At 35.8% G+C, this 19,066-nt stretch overlaps 1 protein-coding gene across 1 annotated transcript; it reads right to left on the minus strand.

Annotated features, from left to right (window-relative positions):
* Window positions 1–16,173: 16,173 nt before the first annotated feature.
* LOC130975134 (uncharacterized) lies at window positions 16,174–18,802 on the minus strand. The gene is made up of 7 exons (XM_057899962.1): window positions 18,440–18,802; window positions 18,234–18,356; window positions 18,049–18,081; window positions 17,747–17,812; window positions 17,572–17,598; window positions 16,824–17,020; window positions 16,174–16,378 (listed from the first exon to the last, which is right to left on the minus strand). The coding sequence occupies exons 1-7, from the start codon at window positions 18,800–18,802 to the stop codon at window positions 16,174–16,176; spliced, it is 1,014 nt and encodes a 337-aa protein (XP_057755945.1).
* Window positions 18,803–19,066: the final 264 nt, after the last annotated feature.

Raw genomic sequence — 19,066 nt, forward strand, 5'->3', positions numbered from 1 at the left:
AAACTCATTCATGATGCCAAATACTACTTGTAGGATGAACCATATCTCTTTAAGAGATGCTCGGATGGGATAATCCGTCGCTGTGTGTCAGAAGAAGAGGCACAGAAAATCCTATGGCACTGCCATGACTCCGATTATGGAGGACACTTTGGGAGAGAGCGAACAGCCACTAAAGTCCTCCAAAGTGGTTTCTACTGGCCCACACTCTTTAAGGATTCCTGAGAGTTTGTTCGTCGTGGTGACAGTTGCCAAAGGGCTGGCAATCTCCCTTATGGTCACGACATGCCTCAGCAAGGAATCCTAGAGATTGAGCTGTTTGATGTATGGGTTATAGACTTCATGGGTCCTTTCCCACCCTCATACTCAAACACTTATATCCTCGTGGTAGTGGATTATGTGTCTAAATGGGTTGAAGCGATCGCATCACCCACGAATGACACTAGAGTAGTAATGAAGTTCCTCCAAAAGAACATTATCAGTAGGTTTGGTGTCCCTCAGACACTGATCAATGATGGAGGAACTCATTTCTGCAACAAACAGCTTGACTCTGTGCTGAACCGATATGGAGTTCGTCACAAAGTGGCCACTCCATATCATCCATAGACAAATAGGCAAGCTGAAGACTCAAATAGAGAACTAAAAAGAATCTCAGAAAGGACAATGAATACCTCTAGAAAAGATTGGGCAAGAAAGCTTGATGATGCTCTCTGGACATACAGAACAACTTTCAAAACCCATATAGGAACGTCACCATATCAATTGGTGTATGGAAAGGCGTGTCACCTGCCAATGGAGAACACATGGCCTGCTAGGCAACCAAACTCCTAAACCTTGATACAAAGGCAGCAGGAGAGAAATGGTTGTTCCAGCGAAATGAGTTGGATGTATTTCGACTTGCGGCAGTTGAGAATGCAAAGATTTATAAAGAAAGGGCCAAGAAATGTCAAGACAGAAAGATTTCCTCTAGAATCTTTGAATCTGGACAGAAAGTTCTACTCTTCAATTCTAGACTGAAGCTCTTCCCTAGAAAGCTTAAGTCACATTGGACAAGACCTTTCCTGATCACTAATGTATCACCCTATGGTCAAAAAGAACTCCAGAGTAATTACTTTGACAAAAGATTTACTGTTAATGGCCAGAGAGTGAAACAAGGTTGAGCAAGAAAAATCTACCCTGTTACTGACATGAGTTCAGTCCTCTCAAACTAGTGACGTTAAAGAAGCACCTGTTCGGAGGCAACCCAACCATAATTAAAGTTATTTCTATTTTGATTTAGTATATTTTAATCAATTTAATTTACATAATTGTTTTCTTTAGGTTGTGATCATGTGCAGTAGTGAAAATAGAAGCAGAGACAGTTAGAGCTAAAAATAAAGCACCCTGGGAAAAACTCTTGCTGGCGTTGAACGCTAGACAAGAGGGAAAGAGGGGCGTTGAACGCCCCCAAGCGGCAGCAAGACTGGTGTTTAACGCCAGCCAGGAGGTACTGGTTGGGCGTTGAATGCTCTCAATGTACATCAAACCTGGCATTGAACGCCAGCCAGGAAGCATTGGCTGTGTGTTCAACGCCCTGAAGGGAGGAAGCAAGGTTAGCGTTGAACGCCAGCCAGGGAGCGGTGGCTGGGTGTTCAACGTCTAGAGAAAAGTAGCAGGCTGGCGTTGAACACAAGCTAGAAGGCACTGGCTGAGCGTTCAACACCTAGAGGGAGCCCCAGGATGGCGTTGAATGCCAGAATCAAGGCATTCTGAGCGTTCAATGCCCAACAAGGGTTAGGGAGGTTTTTGACTTTTTTTATCTTTTTCAAATCTTATCTTTTTAATCATATATTCTAAACAAGATTCTTTCAATCATCATATTTTAATTTCAAATTCCTTTCAAATTTAAAATCTTTTCAAATCTTTTTCAATTCTTTTCAATTTTTTTTTCAAAATTTCATATCTTCTGGAATTCTTTTTCAAATCTTTTATTTAACTTTAAAATCTTTTTCACAACTTCTATCTTATGTTTTTATCTTTTTCATATCTTTTGATTTTAAAGCTTATCTTTTTTCTATCTTTTACTAAAGTGTGAATCATATCTTATTTATCTTTTATCAAATTAACTTTGAAATCCCACCTTCCCCATCCCTATATATACCATTCGGCCACCCATCATCCTCTTTCCATTCGAATTTTTCTCCTTCTCTTCATCTTCTTTCTGCTCTTTTGCTCAAGGACGAGCAAACTTTTTAAGTTTGGTATGGAAAGAGCCTTGTCTTCTCACTCCATTCGAATTCCATTGCTACAAAAAGTGGAAATCGCACTTCAAGAAGCAAGAAAGAAGACAACCAAACAGTTGTTTTCAAACCTCTCAGATTCTACACAAAGCAGCATGAAGAAAATTATTACAAAATACTCTGCAAAAGGACATGATCCCGGAAGCCAAATTCGAATTAAAAGAAGATGAGTAACCAGAGATCCAAGAGCAAATTCGAAAAAGAGGCTGGGAGATCCTGGCTGACTCTGAGATCAATGTTGGAATAACATTGATCCATTAATTCTATGCAAATCTGTGGATGACAGATAAGCAAACAAAAGATGGACAATGATTCTATATTTTTCGCACCATGGTGCGAGGAAAGACTTTCTATTTTCATCTTGACAAAGTGAGAGAGATCTTTAAGTTACCTCCACAAAGGGATGATCCTGAATCTTTTAATTAGAGGGTGTTGGCTAATCCAAAATTGGATCAGATTCTAGAAGATATATGTCTGCCTAGAACTAAGTGGATCAATAACACAAAAGGTAATCCAAACCAACTGAGAAGAATAGATCTCACTAGTTGCTAGGGGTTTATTGCATTTCATTGGGCGTTCTATACTCCCTACTAGCAACCGCTCTGAAGTTACCATCAGAAGGGTTGTGATAATTCACTGCATTGTGATGGAGAATGAGGTGGAAGTCCACTAACTGACCCCCTTTGAGTTGTACATGGTTGCAAACAGAATGTCAACTCAAGCCAGATTGGCCTATCTAAACCTTATCTTTCGCTTGTTTAAAGAGGCTGGAGTCATAATTAGCAGAAAGTCCAATCACCAAGCAAGTGATGGAAAGCGCCCAATTACCAGCTGATCATCCTAAAAGGAAGATGCCTGAGCAAGAACAAGAGATCCCTCCAGTTGAATATTGGATCCAGCTGGAAGCAACTAATGCACAATTGCAAACCACCCTGGATCAATTAAGAGAGGAGCAAAAAGACCAAACTAGCATGCTTTGCAAACTAGTCAAAGAACAAGAGAAGCAGGGGCGTGAACTGGAAGAGCTGAAGCATCAGAAATAATCCCCTGAAGAGCCTAACATCAACCATAATTAAGGTGGGTGAGTTCCTCCTCCCTATTTCTGTGCCTATTCTAATTACTGTTTCTTATGTTTTGATTTACATGATCATTAGTAGCATTTAAGGTTTTATTTATGTTTCTGCCTTTTAACTTAAGAATTGGATAAGCATTATTATGATTTAAGTTTCTATTTTGTTTTTTCCAATTAGGTATATATTATTCCTTTTATCATCTCATTGAACTTGAATAAAATTTTGATTTTTTAAAAGCAGTAAAGGTACATAGATTTCGAGTTATATATTAAGAATGGTTCAATTATTTGATATGGTGGCATTGCTTTATTTTCTGAATGCATGAATGAATAGTGCATATATGTTATTGGAGTGATGATAAAAGTGAAGTATTATTGGTAATCTGAAAAATCCAAAACTTGATTCTTGAAGTAAGAAAAATTAGTAAAAAGCAATAAAAGAAAATAATTATATGCGAAAAAATAGAGAAGCAAGCAGAAAAAGAAAAAAAAAGAAAAAAGCCAATAGCTCTTTAAACCAAAAGGCAAGAGCAAGGATCCAAGGCTTTGAGCATCAATGGTTTGGAGGGCCTAAAAGGAAGAAAATCTTGGCCTAAACAGTTCGAATGAGTTGCTTCCTGATGGGGAAAAATTGAATCCACACAAACTATCGGCAAGTATACCGGGTTGCTTCAAGTAGTAAAACTCACAAGAGTGAGGTCGATCCCACAGGGATTGATGGATCAAGCAACTTTAGTTAGGTAATGAGTCTAGTCAAGCTAATATTTAGAAGAGTTTGGTGAAATTGATTTAACCGAATATAAATTGCAAGGAAATAAATGCTGGGAATTAAAGGACACAAACTTAAATGGCATAAAACGTAAAGTACTGGAGAAATAAATGCTGAAGAGTAGATGACAAAAACTTAAATGGCGGAAAATATAAAGTGCTGAATCTTAAATTGTAAGAAATGTAAATGACTTGAATCTTAAATTGTAGGAAAGAAAAAGGGCAGAATATAAATGGCGATGAAACTTAAATTTGCATGAATTGTAAAAGGGAATTGGGTGCTGGGAAGACTAAAAGAAGCAGTAAATAATCAAAGTAAATTCAGGGTAATCTAAATTGAGGAAAATCAAAGAGAAAGATTCATTAGGGATTGGAGATATCATAATCCACTATGAATCAAATGGGTTTCAACTTGCTTCTCAATCATATGAGTAGATCTATGGTGGATTGTAATTGATTGGATCCCCATTCCCTGGCAATCCAATCTCTCTAATCACAATCAATCTTGCCAATTCCTTGATCTAATTATCATGAGAAGAGGTTAAGCATTTTCTCTTATCCATAAGCCAAACAAACTCTCAAGACCTCAATTCCTCCCGAATAGTGTTGGTCAAGAGAATTCTGAAGGATAGAGCTCCAATTCTAATGCCTATGATTCCTCTTCCGAGGCTCACATAAGCATTCATTTGAATCAAACCCCCTTCCAGAGTGAATGATTTACAATCAAAACAAAAGGTATCCTATAGCTACACAAGTGTATTAAGAAGAAGAAGATGTTTATTCATTCATTAGGAATACAATAGAGCTCCTCCTCTAATGAAATAGGGGTTTAGTTCATCATTGCTTAATCCAAACAAAAAAGAAAAAGAAAGTACGTAAACTAAAAGAAAAGCACAAAGAAAATGATTTTAGGGTTGCCCAATTAGGGTCCCTGCTTCCCAGCCTTTTTTCTAACTTAAATTCTATCCTATTTATACACTTTCCCTATTCAGTCTTCAAGTCTTTGGATATGGACTTTGGCCTTTGTTGAAGCAAGTTAAGAGAGCTCTTAGTGACGTTGATAAGGACGTTGGTAAACTAACATTCATACTTGCATGGGTACCAATTTGTATTGGAGTTGGTGATAATGTTGATGATCAACGTTTATATGAAAACGTTGAGTCAAACGTTGCATGAAAAGAACCCTTGAGCATTGCCACTAACGTTTGACTCAACTTTGGTGCACCAACGTTCGTCTAGCCACACGTGCGCATTGCCCACGCATACGTGTCAAAATAGCATTTTGAGCGTGTGCATCGGCCATGCATTCGCGAGACTGGCTAAAATTCACTTACGCGTCACAGCAAAATTTTTCAACTCCAAAATGAAATTTTATCGAAGACGTTGGGGGTAACATTGATTCACCAACGTTCCCACCAATGTTGACACCCCTTTTTATAACGTTGCCAACTTCTTTTCACCTATCATCAACCAAACAAATGCATCAAAGTGTTGCCATAATCACAAGATTTTGCATCATTCATATCATCAAGTAAATCTTGCATAAATCTCATGAAAATGCACATAATTAACCATGTTTGATTGAATCAAGGTATGCATGAAATTTTCATCCAAATACTTACTTATTGCTCAAGTAAATGCATGAAACCAAATGAGAATAAATGAAAAAGGCTTGTGAAACTAGCCTAAGATGCCTAGGCATCACTTCCCTAATTTTATGCTTGTGGTGTGAAGGTGTCAAGTGAAAAGCTTGAGACTGAGTAGTTAAAGTCATGATCCAAGGCAAAAGATTGTGCTTAAGAACTCTGGACACCACTGGCTAGGGATTCTAGCAAAGTTGAATCACAATCCGAAAGGGTTCACCCAGTTAAGTTTCTGTGGCGTTTATGTATCCGGTGGTAATACTGAAAATAAAGCGCTTAGGGTCACGGCCAAGACTCAAAAGAAGCTGTGTTCAAGAATAAAAATAACTAAACTAGGAGAATCAATAATATCATCTGGATTCTGAAGTTCTTAAAGATGCCAATGATTCTGAGCCTCAAAGGAAAGTGAGATACCAAAACTATTCAGAAACAAAAAGCTACTAGTCCCGCTCATCTAATTGAAATTTAGATTCATTGAAAACTCTGAAATTCATTGTATCTTTCTTTTCTTTTTAATCCTACTTTGTTTTTGATTGCTTGAGGAAGAGCAACAGTTTAAGTTTGGTGTTCTGATGAGTGGATATTTTATACAATTTTTGGCATTATTTTTATATAGTTTTTGTTTTGTTTTGTTTAAGTTTTATTATATTTTCATAGGTTTTAGTGCAAAATTCATATTTTTAGATTTTACTTTGAGTTTGTGTGTTTTATGATTATTTCAGGTATTTTCTGGCTGAAATTGATGAGTTTTGGCAAAGTTTGATTCAGAGACAGAGAAAGGACTGCAGATATTGTAAGATTCTGACCTCTATGCACTCAAAATAGCATTTCTGGAGCTACATAAGTCCAAATGGCATGCTCTCAATGGCTATGGAAAGCTAACATCCAGTGCTTTCCAAAAATATATAACAGTTTTTACTTTGCTTTGTAAATAAAGGCCTAAAACTGGCGTTCAATGTCAGCCACCAATCCCATTCCTGGCGTCCAACACCCAAAAGGGGGTAGCTGGCATCCAACACCCATTTAGGGGTCCAAAGCTGGTGTTGGACACCCAAAAGGGAGAACTAGCTCATGGCTTCACTCAAGCTCACTCCAAACACTCACCAAGTGGGCCCAGAAGTGGATTTTTGCACTACAAGACTAGTCTATCTTATTTTATGTAATCCTTAGTTAGCAGATTAGTATATAGAGGAGGAGATCACTCTTGTTTAAGAATTTTTGATCTTTTTCCTCCCCCACTTTTATTCGAATACTATTATTATACAGTATGAGTCACTAACCTCTTAAGGTTAAGGTTATGAGCTCTGTTGATTCTTATGAATTAACAATATCAATATTCTACTTTGATCTATACTTGATTCTATTCTAAGATGTATCTTCGTTCTTCATCCTAACTAATTGGGAGTGTAACATGACCGTCATCCCTATTCACATGGGTTCTTCTCGAGACATCAGTTCAGCGGAGGTGTAGGACGATTATGGCCTTTGTGGTATAGGCTAGAATCAAAGGAGCAGCATTCTCTGATCTGGAAGATCCAACCTTGTCTGTGGCATTATGAGTAGGATCACCATGGGAATCGACTGCTAGAGCTTCACCCCCATTTAGATTGGATGACCGCTGACCCGGCGTTTGATCCGAAGAAGAGGAGATTAATGACTGGTGCACGAATCCCTACACTTTGTACAACTGTACCTGTAAGTGCATTGGGTCGTCCAAGTAATACCTGAGTGAGTCACGGTCGATCCCATGTGGATTGTGGTTTGAAGCAAGCTATGGTTATCTTGTAGGTTTTAGTCAGGCGAATCAATAAGTTGTTGGTTTGAATTTGGTTGAAAGCATAAAAGGAATAGTGTATAAAATACTTTCTTAATTTAAATGAAATTAGTATTAGGAAGATGGTTGAGGATTGTAGTTGCTTTATTTATTTGAATTAACTATGTTATTACTATCTCATTTGCTTGTGAATGATTTCTTCTATGACAGGCTGTATGTATTTAACGCCGTATGGCCGCGGTCATTAATTGTCTCTGCTTCAAATCAAATGCCGTATGGCCATGGTCATCTAATTTGAACAAGGGTGAAGCTCTAGCAGTTCATTCTCTTTGGTGATCATACTCAAAATGCCAACAAACAAGGTCGATTCTTCCAAATCGAAAAATGCTGCTCCTTCAGGTTCCAGCCTTTACCACAGAGACCCTAATCTCCCTGTAAATTGACTGAACTGGTGTCTCGAAAAGTCCCCAACGAAGTCATGGATTAGCCGTCTAAGAGATGTATAATCAAGCTGGCAGTTCATGCTTTCCAGTCACGTATTCACACGGACCTAAGTAGACACGGGTGGTTGTTCAGTCTTGGTATGATGAACGGAGCTTTTGAGGTAGCCTCTACTGAACCAAAGTATTGAGTTCTTTGGAAAGCAATGGAGGTTCTTCCTCCAGAGGCTTTGTACCAAATAACTTGGTATTCAGCTTCATGAGAGCTCCTAGGTAACGAGCAACTTGCTCTTCCCTAGTGTCTTCATCCTCTATGGTCTTTATGTGAGCCTTGGCTTCCTTTAGTTCTTGAACAGGGGTTTCTTGGGTGGGTATTAAGCACTCAGAGGGTGTGCCTTTACTGGCGTTCAACGCCAGATCTGATGGTTCTTTGGGCGTTAAACGCCCAAGTTGTGCACCCTTATTGGCGTTAAACGCCAGTTCGCTTATCATTCTGGGGGTTGAACGCCTAGCAGGGGTATCCTGGCTAGCATTTAATGCCAGCTTCCCTATCTGTTGGGGTGTTGAACACCGAGTGAGGGGTTCGTCGCTGGCATTCAGCGCCAGAATTCTTGCCTGTTTGGGCGTTGAATGCCCAGCCAGTGCTCCCTGGCTGGCGTTCAACACCAGCTCTACTGCCAGGATGGGTCTTGAACGCTCAGTGACGGCTTCCTCACTAGCGTTTAGTGCCAGCTTTGCTATCAGATTCGGCGTTGAACGCCCAGTGATGTCCCCTTCACTGGCGTTCAACGCCTTCCCAATTTCTCCAGATTCGGCCTCTACCTCAGAGGTGATGGCCTTGCACTCTTCTCTTGGATTTACTTTAGTGTTACTAGGAAGAGTGTTAGGAGGAGTCTCAGGGATCCTCTTGCTCAGTTGACCAATTTGTACCTCTAAATTTCTATCGGGGGACTTTATTTCAGTTATAAAACTATGAGTGGTCTAGAGAAGCTGGAAACCAGAGTGACTAAGTCAGAGAGGCTCTGCTTAGGGGTTTCCATATGCCCTTGAGAAGATGGAAATGGTAGTCTGTTGTTGAACCTATTCTGGTTCCTTTCACCTTGATTGTTATTGAAACCTTGCTGAGGTTTCATTGATCTTTCCATGAAAGGTTAGGATGATTACTCCATGAAGGATTGTAGGTGTTTTCATAGGGTTCTCCCATATAATTCACCTCTTCCATGGTGGGTTGATCAGGATCATAAGCATCTACATCAGGAGATACTTCATGGATACTGCCAGCTGGAATTTGTATTTCATTTAAATGTTGAGAGATCATATTGACCTTCTGGGTCAAGTTCTTGTTTTGAGCCAATATGGCATTCAGAGTATCAACTTCAAGAACTCTCTTCTTCTGAGAGATCCCATGGTTCATAAGATTTCTTTCAGAAGTGCACATGAATTGGTTATTTGCAACCATCTCAATAAGTTCTCTTACTTTTGTAGGTATTTTCTTCAAGTGGAGTGATCCACTTGTAGAGCTGTCCAATGAGATTTTGGACATCTCGGACAGACCATCATAGAACACGCCTATGATAGACCATTCTAAGAGCATATCAGGAAGTCACCTCTTAATCAGTTGCTTGTATCTTTCCCAAGCTTCATAGAGGGATTCACCTTCTCTTTGTCTGAAGGTTTGAACTTCCACTCTAATTTTGCTCATCCTTTGAGGGGGAAAGAATTTAGCAAGAAAAGCATTAACCAGCTTTTCCCAAGAATCTAAACTCTCTTTTGGTTGAGAATCCAAACATATCTTAGCTCTGTCTCTTATAGCAAAGAAAAATAGCAAAAGCTTGTAGACTTCAAGATTCACTCCATTGGTCTTAACAGTGTCACAGATCTGCAAGAATTCAGCTAAGAATTGATGTAGATCTTCCATTGGAGTCCATGGAACTTACAATTTTGTTGCAGAAGAGAGACTAACTGAGGCTTAAGCTCAAATTTGTTAGCTCCAATGCCAGGTACAGAGATGCTTCTGCCATAAAAAGTTAGAGGTAGGCATGGTGAAGTCACCAAGAAACTTTCTTCCCTCTTCTTCAGGTTCGGACATGTCTTCTATCTCTTGTTCAAAATTTTCTAAAAGGTTTCTTCCGGAGTGTTGTGCTTTAATTTGTTGTAAGCTTCTCCTTAAATATCTTTCAGATTCAGGATCAAGATTAAAGAGGGTTCTTTATCCTTGTTTCTGGTCATAAACAAGAAAAGAAGAAAAGAAAGAAAGGAAGCTTCTATGTTTGATTTGAGTATAGAAGGCTCCCAATGAGATGTGAAGAAAGAAGAGGAAGATAGAAAAGTGAAGATGGAAGATGAGGGAGGAGAAGAGTTCGAATAAATAGAAGTAAATAGGAGAAAAATTAGAAATAGAAAGGATAAACAATAATTAAAATAATTTTGTTTTTGTTTTATTTTTTTATTAATTTTAAAAATTAAGGTTAATTAATTAAAAAAATTGAAAATTAGTTAATGAATTTTCGAAAATAGAAGAGAGAGAAGAAGAATAGAATTTTCAAAAATAAGAAGAGAGAAGAATTAGTTAGGAAGTTTAAAAAAAAGAAGAGAGAGAAAAGATAACTAATTAAGAAAAGATTTGAAAATAAGATATGATATAAGATTAGAAAAGATTTGAAATTAAAATTTGAAACTAGAAAAGATAAGAAAAGATAAGATGAGAAATTAAAAAGATTTGATTTTAAAATTAGAGATTAGAAAAGATAAGATAAGAATTTGAAAAAGATTTGAAAAAGATAAGATTTGAAATTTGATTTTGAAAAAGATTTAATTTTGAAATTTGAAATTGAAATAAGAAAAGATAAGAGTTTGAAAAAGATATGACTTTTGAAAAAGATTTGATTTTGAAAATTGAAGACTAAGATAAGATAAGATAAAAATTTTGAAATTAAAATTTGAATTTCTTTTAATTATAATTTTCAAAAATTAATTAAAATAAAAATAGAAAAGATATTTTTTATTTTTGAATTTAATGAAGAAATAGAAAAACAAGTAAAAGACACAAAACTTAAAAGTTTTAGATCAGAAGCACCTAATTTTCGAAAATATAAAGAAAAACAGAAAGGGACACCAAACTTAAAAACTTTTAAGATGAAAACAAAAAGAAAAATAAGAACACTTTGAAGATTAAGAAGAACACCAAGAACAAGACTCAAAAAAGTCAAAGAACACAAGAACATGTAAAAGACACTAAACTTAAAGATTTTGAAAACTAAACACAAAATTTTCGAAAACTATAAAGAAAAACACAAGAAGACACCAAATTTAAAGATTGACATAAGATTTAAACAAAAGACGCTAATTTTAAAAATTTTTAGAAAAAGACTCAAGAAAATTCGAAAATTAATAAGAACACAAACAAGAAGAGTCAAATAAAGAACAAAGATAAAACAAAGAAAAGAAAAATATTTTTGAATTTTTTTGGATTTTTTTTCCGAAAATAAAGAAGAAGAAAATAAAAATAAATGACTCAAATAAGATAAAAAAATTACCTGATCTAGGGAACAAGATAATCCGGCAGTTGTCCAAACTCGAACAATCTCCGACAACGGCATCAAAAACTTGGTGCACGAATCCCTACACTTCATACAGCTGTACCAACAAGTGCACTGGGTCGTCCAAGTAATACCTGAGCAAGTCAGGGTCGATCCCACGAGAATTGTGGTTTGAAGCATGCTATGGTTATCTTGCAGGTCTTAGTCAGGCGAATCAAGAAGTTATTGGTTTGAATTTGGTTGAAATCATAAAAGGAATAATGTATAAAATACTTTGTAAATTTAAATGCAATCTATAATAGGAAGATGGTTAAGGATTGGAGTTGCTTTATCTTTCTGAATTAACTCTCATATTATTGTCTCCTTTGCTTATGAATGATTTCTTCTATAGCAGGCTGTATGTGATCAACGCTGTATGGCCGTGGTCATTAATCTCCTCTGCTTCAGTCAAATTCTGTATGACCGCGGTCATCTAATCTAAACGAGGGTGAAGCTCTAGCAGTTCATTCTCTTTGGTTATCCTACTCAAAACGCCACAGACAAGGTCGAATCTTCCAGATCAGAGGATGCTGCTCCTTTGGGTTCTACCCTTTGCCACATAGACCCTGATCTCCCCGTAAATTAGCTGAACTGGTGTCTCGAGAAGTCCCCAACGAAGCCGTGGATTAGCCGTCCGAGAGAAGTATAATCAAGCTGGCAGTTCTGCTTTCCAGTCATGTATTCACACGGACCTAAGTAGACACGGTTGGTTGTCAGGCACGCGGTCTTGGTATGATGAACGGAGCTGATTGTCATGGATCATCCCTTTCACCATGTTGAAGGACGAATATACATTGTAGAATTAAATCAAATACCGATTGAAGAGAAACAGTAACACTTTTATTAGTTCATAGAACTCAGTAGGACTCCTCCTGTCAACCTAGGAGGTTTAGAAACTCATACTGATAGGAAATACAATGGTAAAAATGAAAATATGCTGAAAGAGATGGTAGAAAATCCTAAACAAGGTTGATCTTCTCCTTTAAATAGTACAAGTTTTTAATTCTTGGAGGTGCTGATTCTCCAGCTGAAGTATGTCGAACATGACCTCTGCAAGTACCTGTAGGCACTGATTCTCCAGTTGAAGCATGTCACCTTTTCTCCTGGAAGCCATTTCATATTTACGGGCATCCCTGCACAATCATTCACATACAAAGCCCACGACTTGTTAACTTTTATCCTTCGGCACCATAACCATACTATTGTCACCTTTTCGTGACCTTTCCATAATCACCTGCGCTGATTTATCTTCTCTCTTTCTTCCGTCTTTTACTTATTTATCCTCAATAATTCAAACTATCTTCGCACTATTTCCTCATATTTCACTAAATATCTTATGGAAAAATAATCATAAGGTTCGTTAATTAAGTCGGTGTTCTCTAAAACTTTTAAGATTAGTCTGTTTACTGCTCTCTGTTTTAATCTTCATAATACATATAACAATATTCTTATAAAATTATATCTTTGATAAATAATAATTATAATAATTATTTATTCTAATATAAAAGAGTAATTTTAAACAAATATTTAAAATAATATTTATAATACTCTTAAAACTTATTTTATAAAATCTTATTTTGAAACGTTTATTAATTACTTTCTAAATCACGAATTCTTTAATATTTTATTATTGACCTCAATATTTTATAGAATTACATTTAAACCCTCACTCTTTGTTTCGTATTTATAAAAAAAATCCTAAATATTTATAAAATACCTAAATTACCCGAAAAACTTATATAATTATAATATTAAACTCAATCTTTTTCATAAAAATACATTTATATCCTCCAAAAATAATTCTTCATGGCTGTTTCTTCTCTTCACAAAGAACTAAAATCCTTCTTATTTTCTTTTCAAAATATACATTTAAAACTTAATCCATTTTTTTTAGTTTTATTGTTACCGATTCTTCAAAGTTTTTAATTTAATTTCTTGGCCATCAATTTTCACCAATTTCACTTGATCATCAACAATATTTCAGTCCTAAAATCGTTAAAATAATTTGATTTTTGGCTACGCTTAAATTGATCGAATCTCAAATTTATCACAAATATTAATATATCACAAAAATTCAACATAAATTCAATAAATTCAATCAACGATTAATTAAAATATTAATACACTTATTCAATACCAATTTAACCGGTGAGAAATTACCAAAATTTTATCTCCGTATGAAATCAAAGCAACAGAAATTCTGAAAATTTTTTTTTGATTAAACTGCTAAAGAAAAAATTGTCAGACATTGACTATGCTTTTTAATACATCAGTCGGCCGAACCATGCAAACTTAGGGAAAATTCTACCGTCAGCTTTTTGCAAACAAAAATGATGTCAATGTGTAGAAAAAAAAATACAAATATTTTAATAGAATTAATTTTTTTATTAGAATTACAAATCACAAGAAATTGAAATTTGAAAGGTTACAGTGTTCATGGCTTCTCATTCATCTCACGGTCACTTTCTTTTTTATTTTCTTCATGTTCGGTAAGGATGAATGAATGGTTTAAGGTTGATGGTGATAAGTTATAATTTGTGGTGTTAAGGCTCATTACGTGTCATGTTATATATATATATATATATATATATATATATATATATATATATATATCACAACTAGAAAATAGATTAATACAGACGATTTACAGATGTATTTAGTTTTTATTACAGACGGATTTTTGGTTACCGACGAATTTTGTCTCTCTGTAAAAACTCTATCGAAAATTATTTACCGACGGATTTTTTTCCGTCGGAAAATTACAGATGGATTTTTACCAATTACCGACGGATTTTCCGTCTGTCATTAGAGACGGATTTTCAGATGGATTTTCTGTCTGTAATTGCAGACAAATTTTCAGACAGATTTTCTGTCTGTAATTACAGACGGATTTTTTGATAGATTTTCTGTCTGTAATTTGAATTTTGAAAAATCATCTTACACTCTGATTACAGACAGAAAATCCGTCTGTAAATCCCTCAGTAAGGTAAAATAGATTTTTTTTATTTTTCTAATTACAAAATAAACTTATTTTCATACAAAATAAATATAAATTTAATACAAATTTTTATCTAATTTGTATTCGAATATTTATGATATTTCAAAAAATAAACAAATTCATCGTATTATCAAACTAAAAGAAAATTATTATAAACAAGCAAGTCAATATAATTTAAAACATAAACAAAGTATATTATTAACTATAATCCTCAGTATATTGTTCAATCATACTAAATTTTACACAATTTTACATATATTACAGAAAGATTAACTGAATCCTTTCTCAAAAAATGGACATGAATCAGCGTCCATCAGCCATATGTGTATGAATTCTTCTTGAACCTCATAGGTTTTGATTCAGAAGAGTTGATCACCAAAGAAAAAGTAATTTCCTTATGGTGCTTTGTTTCCCTGTTTCCCTAGAGAAAGGCTTCTTTCCCTGAGCAGGTGTGAGCATCACAAAACTGGTGTATAAACAGTTCTGCCATTAAACCAAAAGAGCACTATAAGAAACACATCTCAATTTTATTTTTGGGGAAATGGATTACAATAAACACCATAATGGTATAACAAGAGTAAACTAGGGGAACTAAAATTAAAAAACACAAGTATACCATGAAGACGGCTTGCTGATGGCCCCTGGCTTATGGGAAAGCAATTGTCAGCAAGACTCTGGACAAAATCTGGATATGAATTAGGTAGAACTAGGCCAAAATGACAAATAAATATAAACCTCCAAAGAAGGCATCAACTATTTCATAGTCATCATCTTTAGTAGCCACTTAATTGGTACAAACATGATGAGGCAGGAAAAGATCCAGTCAAGACTTTTATACTTCAACACAAGTAGTTGGTAAAAACAAAACTAAAGCAATGACAGATAGATACATAACTATTTATAGATCAGAAATAATCATTAATGTTTCTCTTCTTTTCAATTTAAACTTTTGGAACAACTAATTTATAATGTAGTATCTTTGAGTGTACGAAGAAACATATATAAGTATTCAATCGCTTATATCCATGATGAATCAACTTAAAATAATTTCAAGAAACTATCACAGTATTATAAATTACCTTCCCCTAGATTCATTGGATTTGCAGTTTCTTGTGATTGTGGTTGTAAATGATTATCATTCGGTGAAGCAGAGCATATAGAGATACCTTTACTGGGAATCTGATCGACATGAGCTTTAATTCGAGAAACACCTCCACTGACAAGGACAAGGACAAGATATATAAAAAAATAAAAAAAATAAAAATAGCCCAGAAAAAGGGAGTATTAAAACAGCTTTTTTATGCTTTCTCAAACGAGGAAAAAAAAAGAAAAAAGAAAAAATAGCTTCTAATAAGCCAATGATGTCTGTCCATCTAAATTATTCTAAACCATCCAGAAATTGAATGGTACTTTGAAAGATCGAGAGGTGACATTGTTTCATCTTGTGAAATGGATGAATAATCCCATGGGGGAAGAAACAGAAAAATAAATCTGCCTAAAAGGACAAATAGCACCAACCATCATATGATTTGTCTTTGTCTCAGCTTCTGAAGCTGATGCACTAGCACGCTCAGTCATTGTTGCATCTTGTGAGCTGGCTTGCTGCTCACCACCCTTCTCTTGTTTAGAAGCTTCTTCTGCAGCTTTTTTTATAGCTGCTTTCTGCCTGACTCTCTCGTTCCATTGAAACTCTTAAAGCAAGAGCAAGCTCAGGGTCCAAGTTTGGATCCACACCGAACTCAAATCCAGATACACCACCAGCTGCAGCTGCTGCTGCAGCAGCTGCAAATCCACTTCCACCTTCACCATTGCCAGTAAAAATAGGTATGCTGCCACAAAACAAGGTTACAAAATTTACTTCTCAATAGGGAAAGCGAATTTGTTATTGGACTACAGGAAAGAATTAAAAAAGAGTCAGAGCAACAATGAATCCTCTAACACATACAAAAAAATAGGATGACAGAATAAGTATGACAAATATTTCACGAGAGCCATCTAAAGCATGCCATTTCTGCTACTTGGGTTTGGCAAAGAAAATATATGACGGACGAGCCAATGTCTATTTGATGAGCTAGTAAATAATTGGGGAAAGGATTAAAAGAAAAAGCACAAGAGTCCAAAGCCCCAAACTCCAATCAGAATTGGATAGAAGCCGAGCAAATAATAAACAAATTCCTTAACTCACATGTATATCAAAAAAGTCCTGGATCAAATGGGAATCCTTATTAAAAAGTAAGAAACATAAATCAAATAAGATGAGTTGAATTCACAAACCTTATAAGCACATCAGAAAGAGCATTTGTACCAGCTAGAACATGAACAATGTGGCTGGTATCATTATTGTTCACAGCTACAAGGAGTGTTTCCAGCTCTGTCTTTCCCTCATCTTCCTCACCGAAATTGACAATGTCAAGTGCAACACTATTCTTTTTTAACTTTCTTCCAATCATCTCCAATACTTTCTTCTCATGCTTGACAGGACTTTAGAAACCATGAAATGAGACAATTAGATGAGAAAATAGCTACAAACAAATGAATTAAATATTTCAGAAAGGGACAGTTTTTGGTGGATTCTTAGGGAAGGAGTAGTTGAAAAATTACAACAAGTCAAGACCCATTAAATAACAAGTGTAAGAAAAGAAACATTTGATAGATTTAAATTTGTAGGAGAGAATGAACACCGTGCAAGCATTTACATCTACGCCTAACACAGTTTCTTCCAATTCTTCCACGGAAGGTCGTTAGAAACAAGCACTTAACATGCACTAATGACATTGCGTTTAGATTCTCTTTTTAAGATAGTAAATACATTAATTCGTTTATTTCATTTACATAAACAAAATTCTTGACAAAGTTATGCGTAACCCCCCAAAAAACAAAGAAAAAGGAAAGAAAGGAGCATGATAAGGCCTTCAGAGACGTTGCGTCGAACACATGATAGACGTGAAGCACAACGAAGCGGAACACCACAAATGTACAAATTTCATCATCTACCGTTTATACACCACAATGAAAATCTAACCAGAGAAGATTCTAATCGCTGCACTTCCTGAAGACAAAATTCATTCAAAATTAAATTGAAACAGGGAGTGAATAAATAAATAAATACATAAGCCGTCTTGAAAGAAAAGCTAGGGTTCGAAGAGACAAACAAGTTTACAATATATATATATATATATATATATATATATATGTACCATTGAATCAATGGATTTCTGGTTCATGCGATACTCCTCAAGCTTTTGAAGCTTTTGAGAAAAGTTCTATAAATACGGGAAGAAGGCACCTGAGGCTAAGATTGGAACACAGAGTCAGGTAGCAGCAGCAAAGCAAAAGCAGATAAGGTACTCAATCAATCAGTTCATAATTTCTTATAAATATAAATCAAGCTAGAGCATTAACAACCTCTCATATCAGATTATATTATTCTAGTATGATTTTCAAATGAAAAAAATATGCAATCCATGAATTACCTTTTTCAATGATTTGGAGTGTTTACAGCTAAAAAACCACACTCAGCAATGCTTTTGTTCTGCATAAACAAAAAAAGAACAAAAATTAGCTGCACAAATGAACCAATTAACCTTCTTAGATTTAACTACTATAATGACAGCAAGAGAACCACGGAGAGAAGCGCAAAATATGTTACATAAATAACTTAGCTGCACAAATGAACCAATTAACCTTCTTCGGGAACTTTACGGTACCTGCGGTTCTCTCCTTCCACCATATTATATTACCAGCAAAATCTGAAGCACAAATCACAAAGTCAAGTTGCGAAAATAGAGAAGCCATGGAGAGAAAAACCTTCTAACATAGATCAGTAAATTACAGACTGCTCTCAAGGTGCAGGTACAGAACCCATATAATGTAATAAATCATGAGATTACCTCTGTTTGACCAGGCATAATTGGCTTTCCGGCCAACAATTCAGCAAGAATACAGCCAGCACTCCAGAGGTTCACTCTGACACCATATTCGGTGGCCTCGAGAAGAAGTTCGGGAGGACGATACCATAAGGTCACCACTCTACTGGTCATAGGATGCTTGTGATGAGGATCAAAGCACGATGCTAATCCAAAATCAGCAATTTTAAGAACTCCATCATTGTCAATAAGAAGGTTTGATCCCTTTATATCACTAGCTTTTAGGGCATTTGTTTTGATTGAAGCAGATCTGCATGAAATATAACCTCCAAGCGAAAGGAACGAAAGGAACGAAAGCAAATCTGCATAAATATCATCAATCACCATTATCAAATCGTAGAACAAGAACAACGAAAGGAACAAAATGCTGAATGAACTAACCTCCAAGCGAAGAGAAACGGAGGGCTTTAGTTTCGATTAATTAGCGGATTAAAATCCTTATCTCCAAGGGACGATGACGAAGGGAGCAGATGCGATGAGAGCGGCGGCGGAGGGGGCTCGTGCGACGCGAGCGACGGCAGCAGCGGCAAAAGATGCTCGTGTGACGGAGAGAAAAAGTAGCTCGTTGACGGAGAGAGGGAGAAGCTCATT

The sequence above is a fragment of the Arachis stenosperma genome, chromosome 4, assembly GCF_014773155.1.
Source record: "Arachis stenosperma cultivar V10309 chromosome 4, arast.V10309.gnm1.PFL2, whole genome shotgun sequence".
In the NCBI taxonomy this organism is placed as follows: domain Eukaryota; kingdom Viridiplantae; phylum Streptophyta; class Magnoliopsida; order Fabales; family Fabaceae; genus Arachis; species Arachis stenosperma.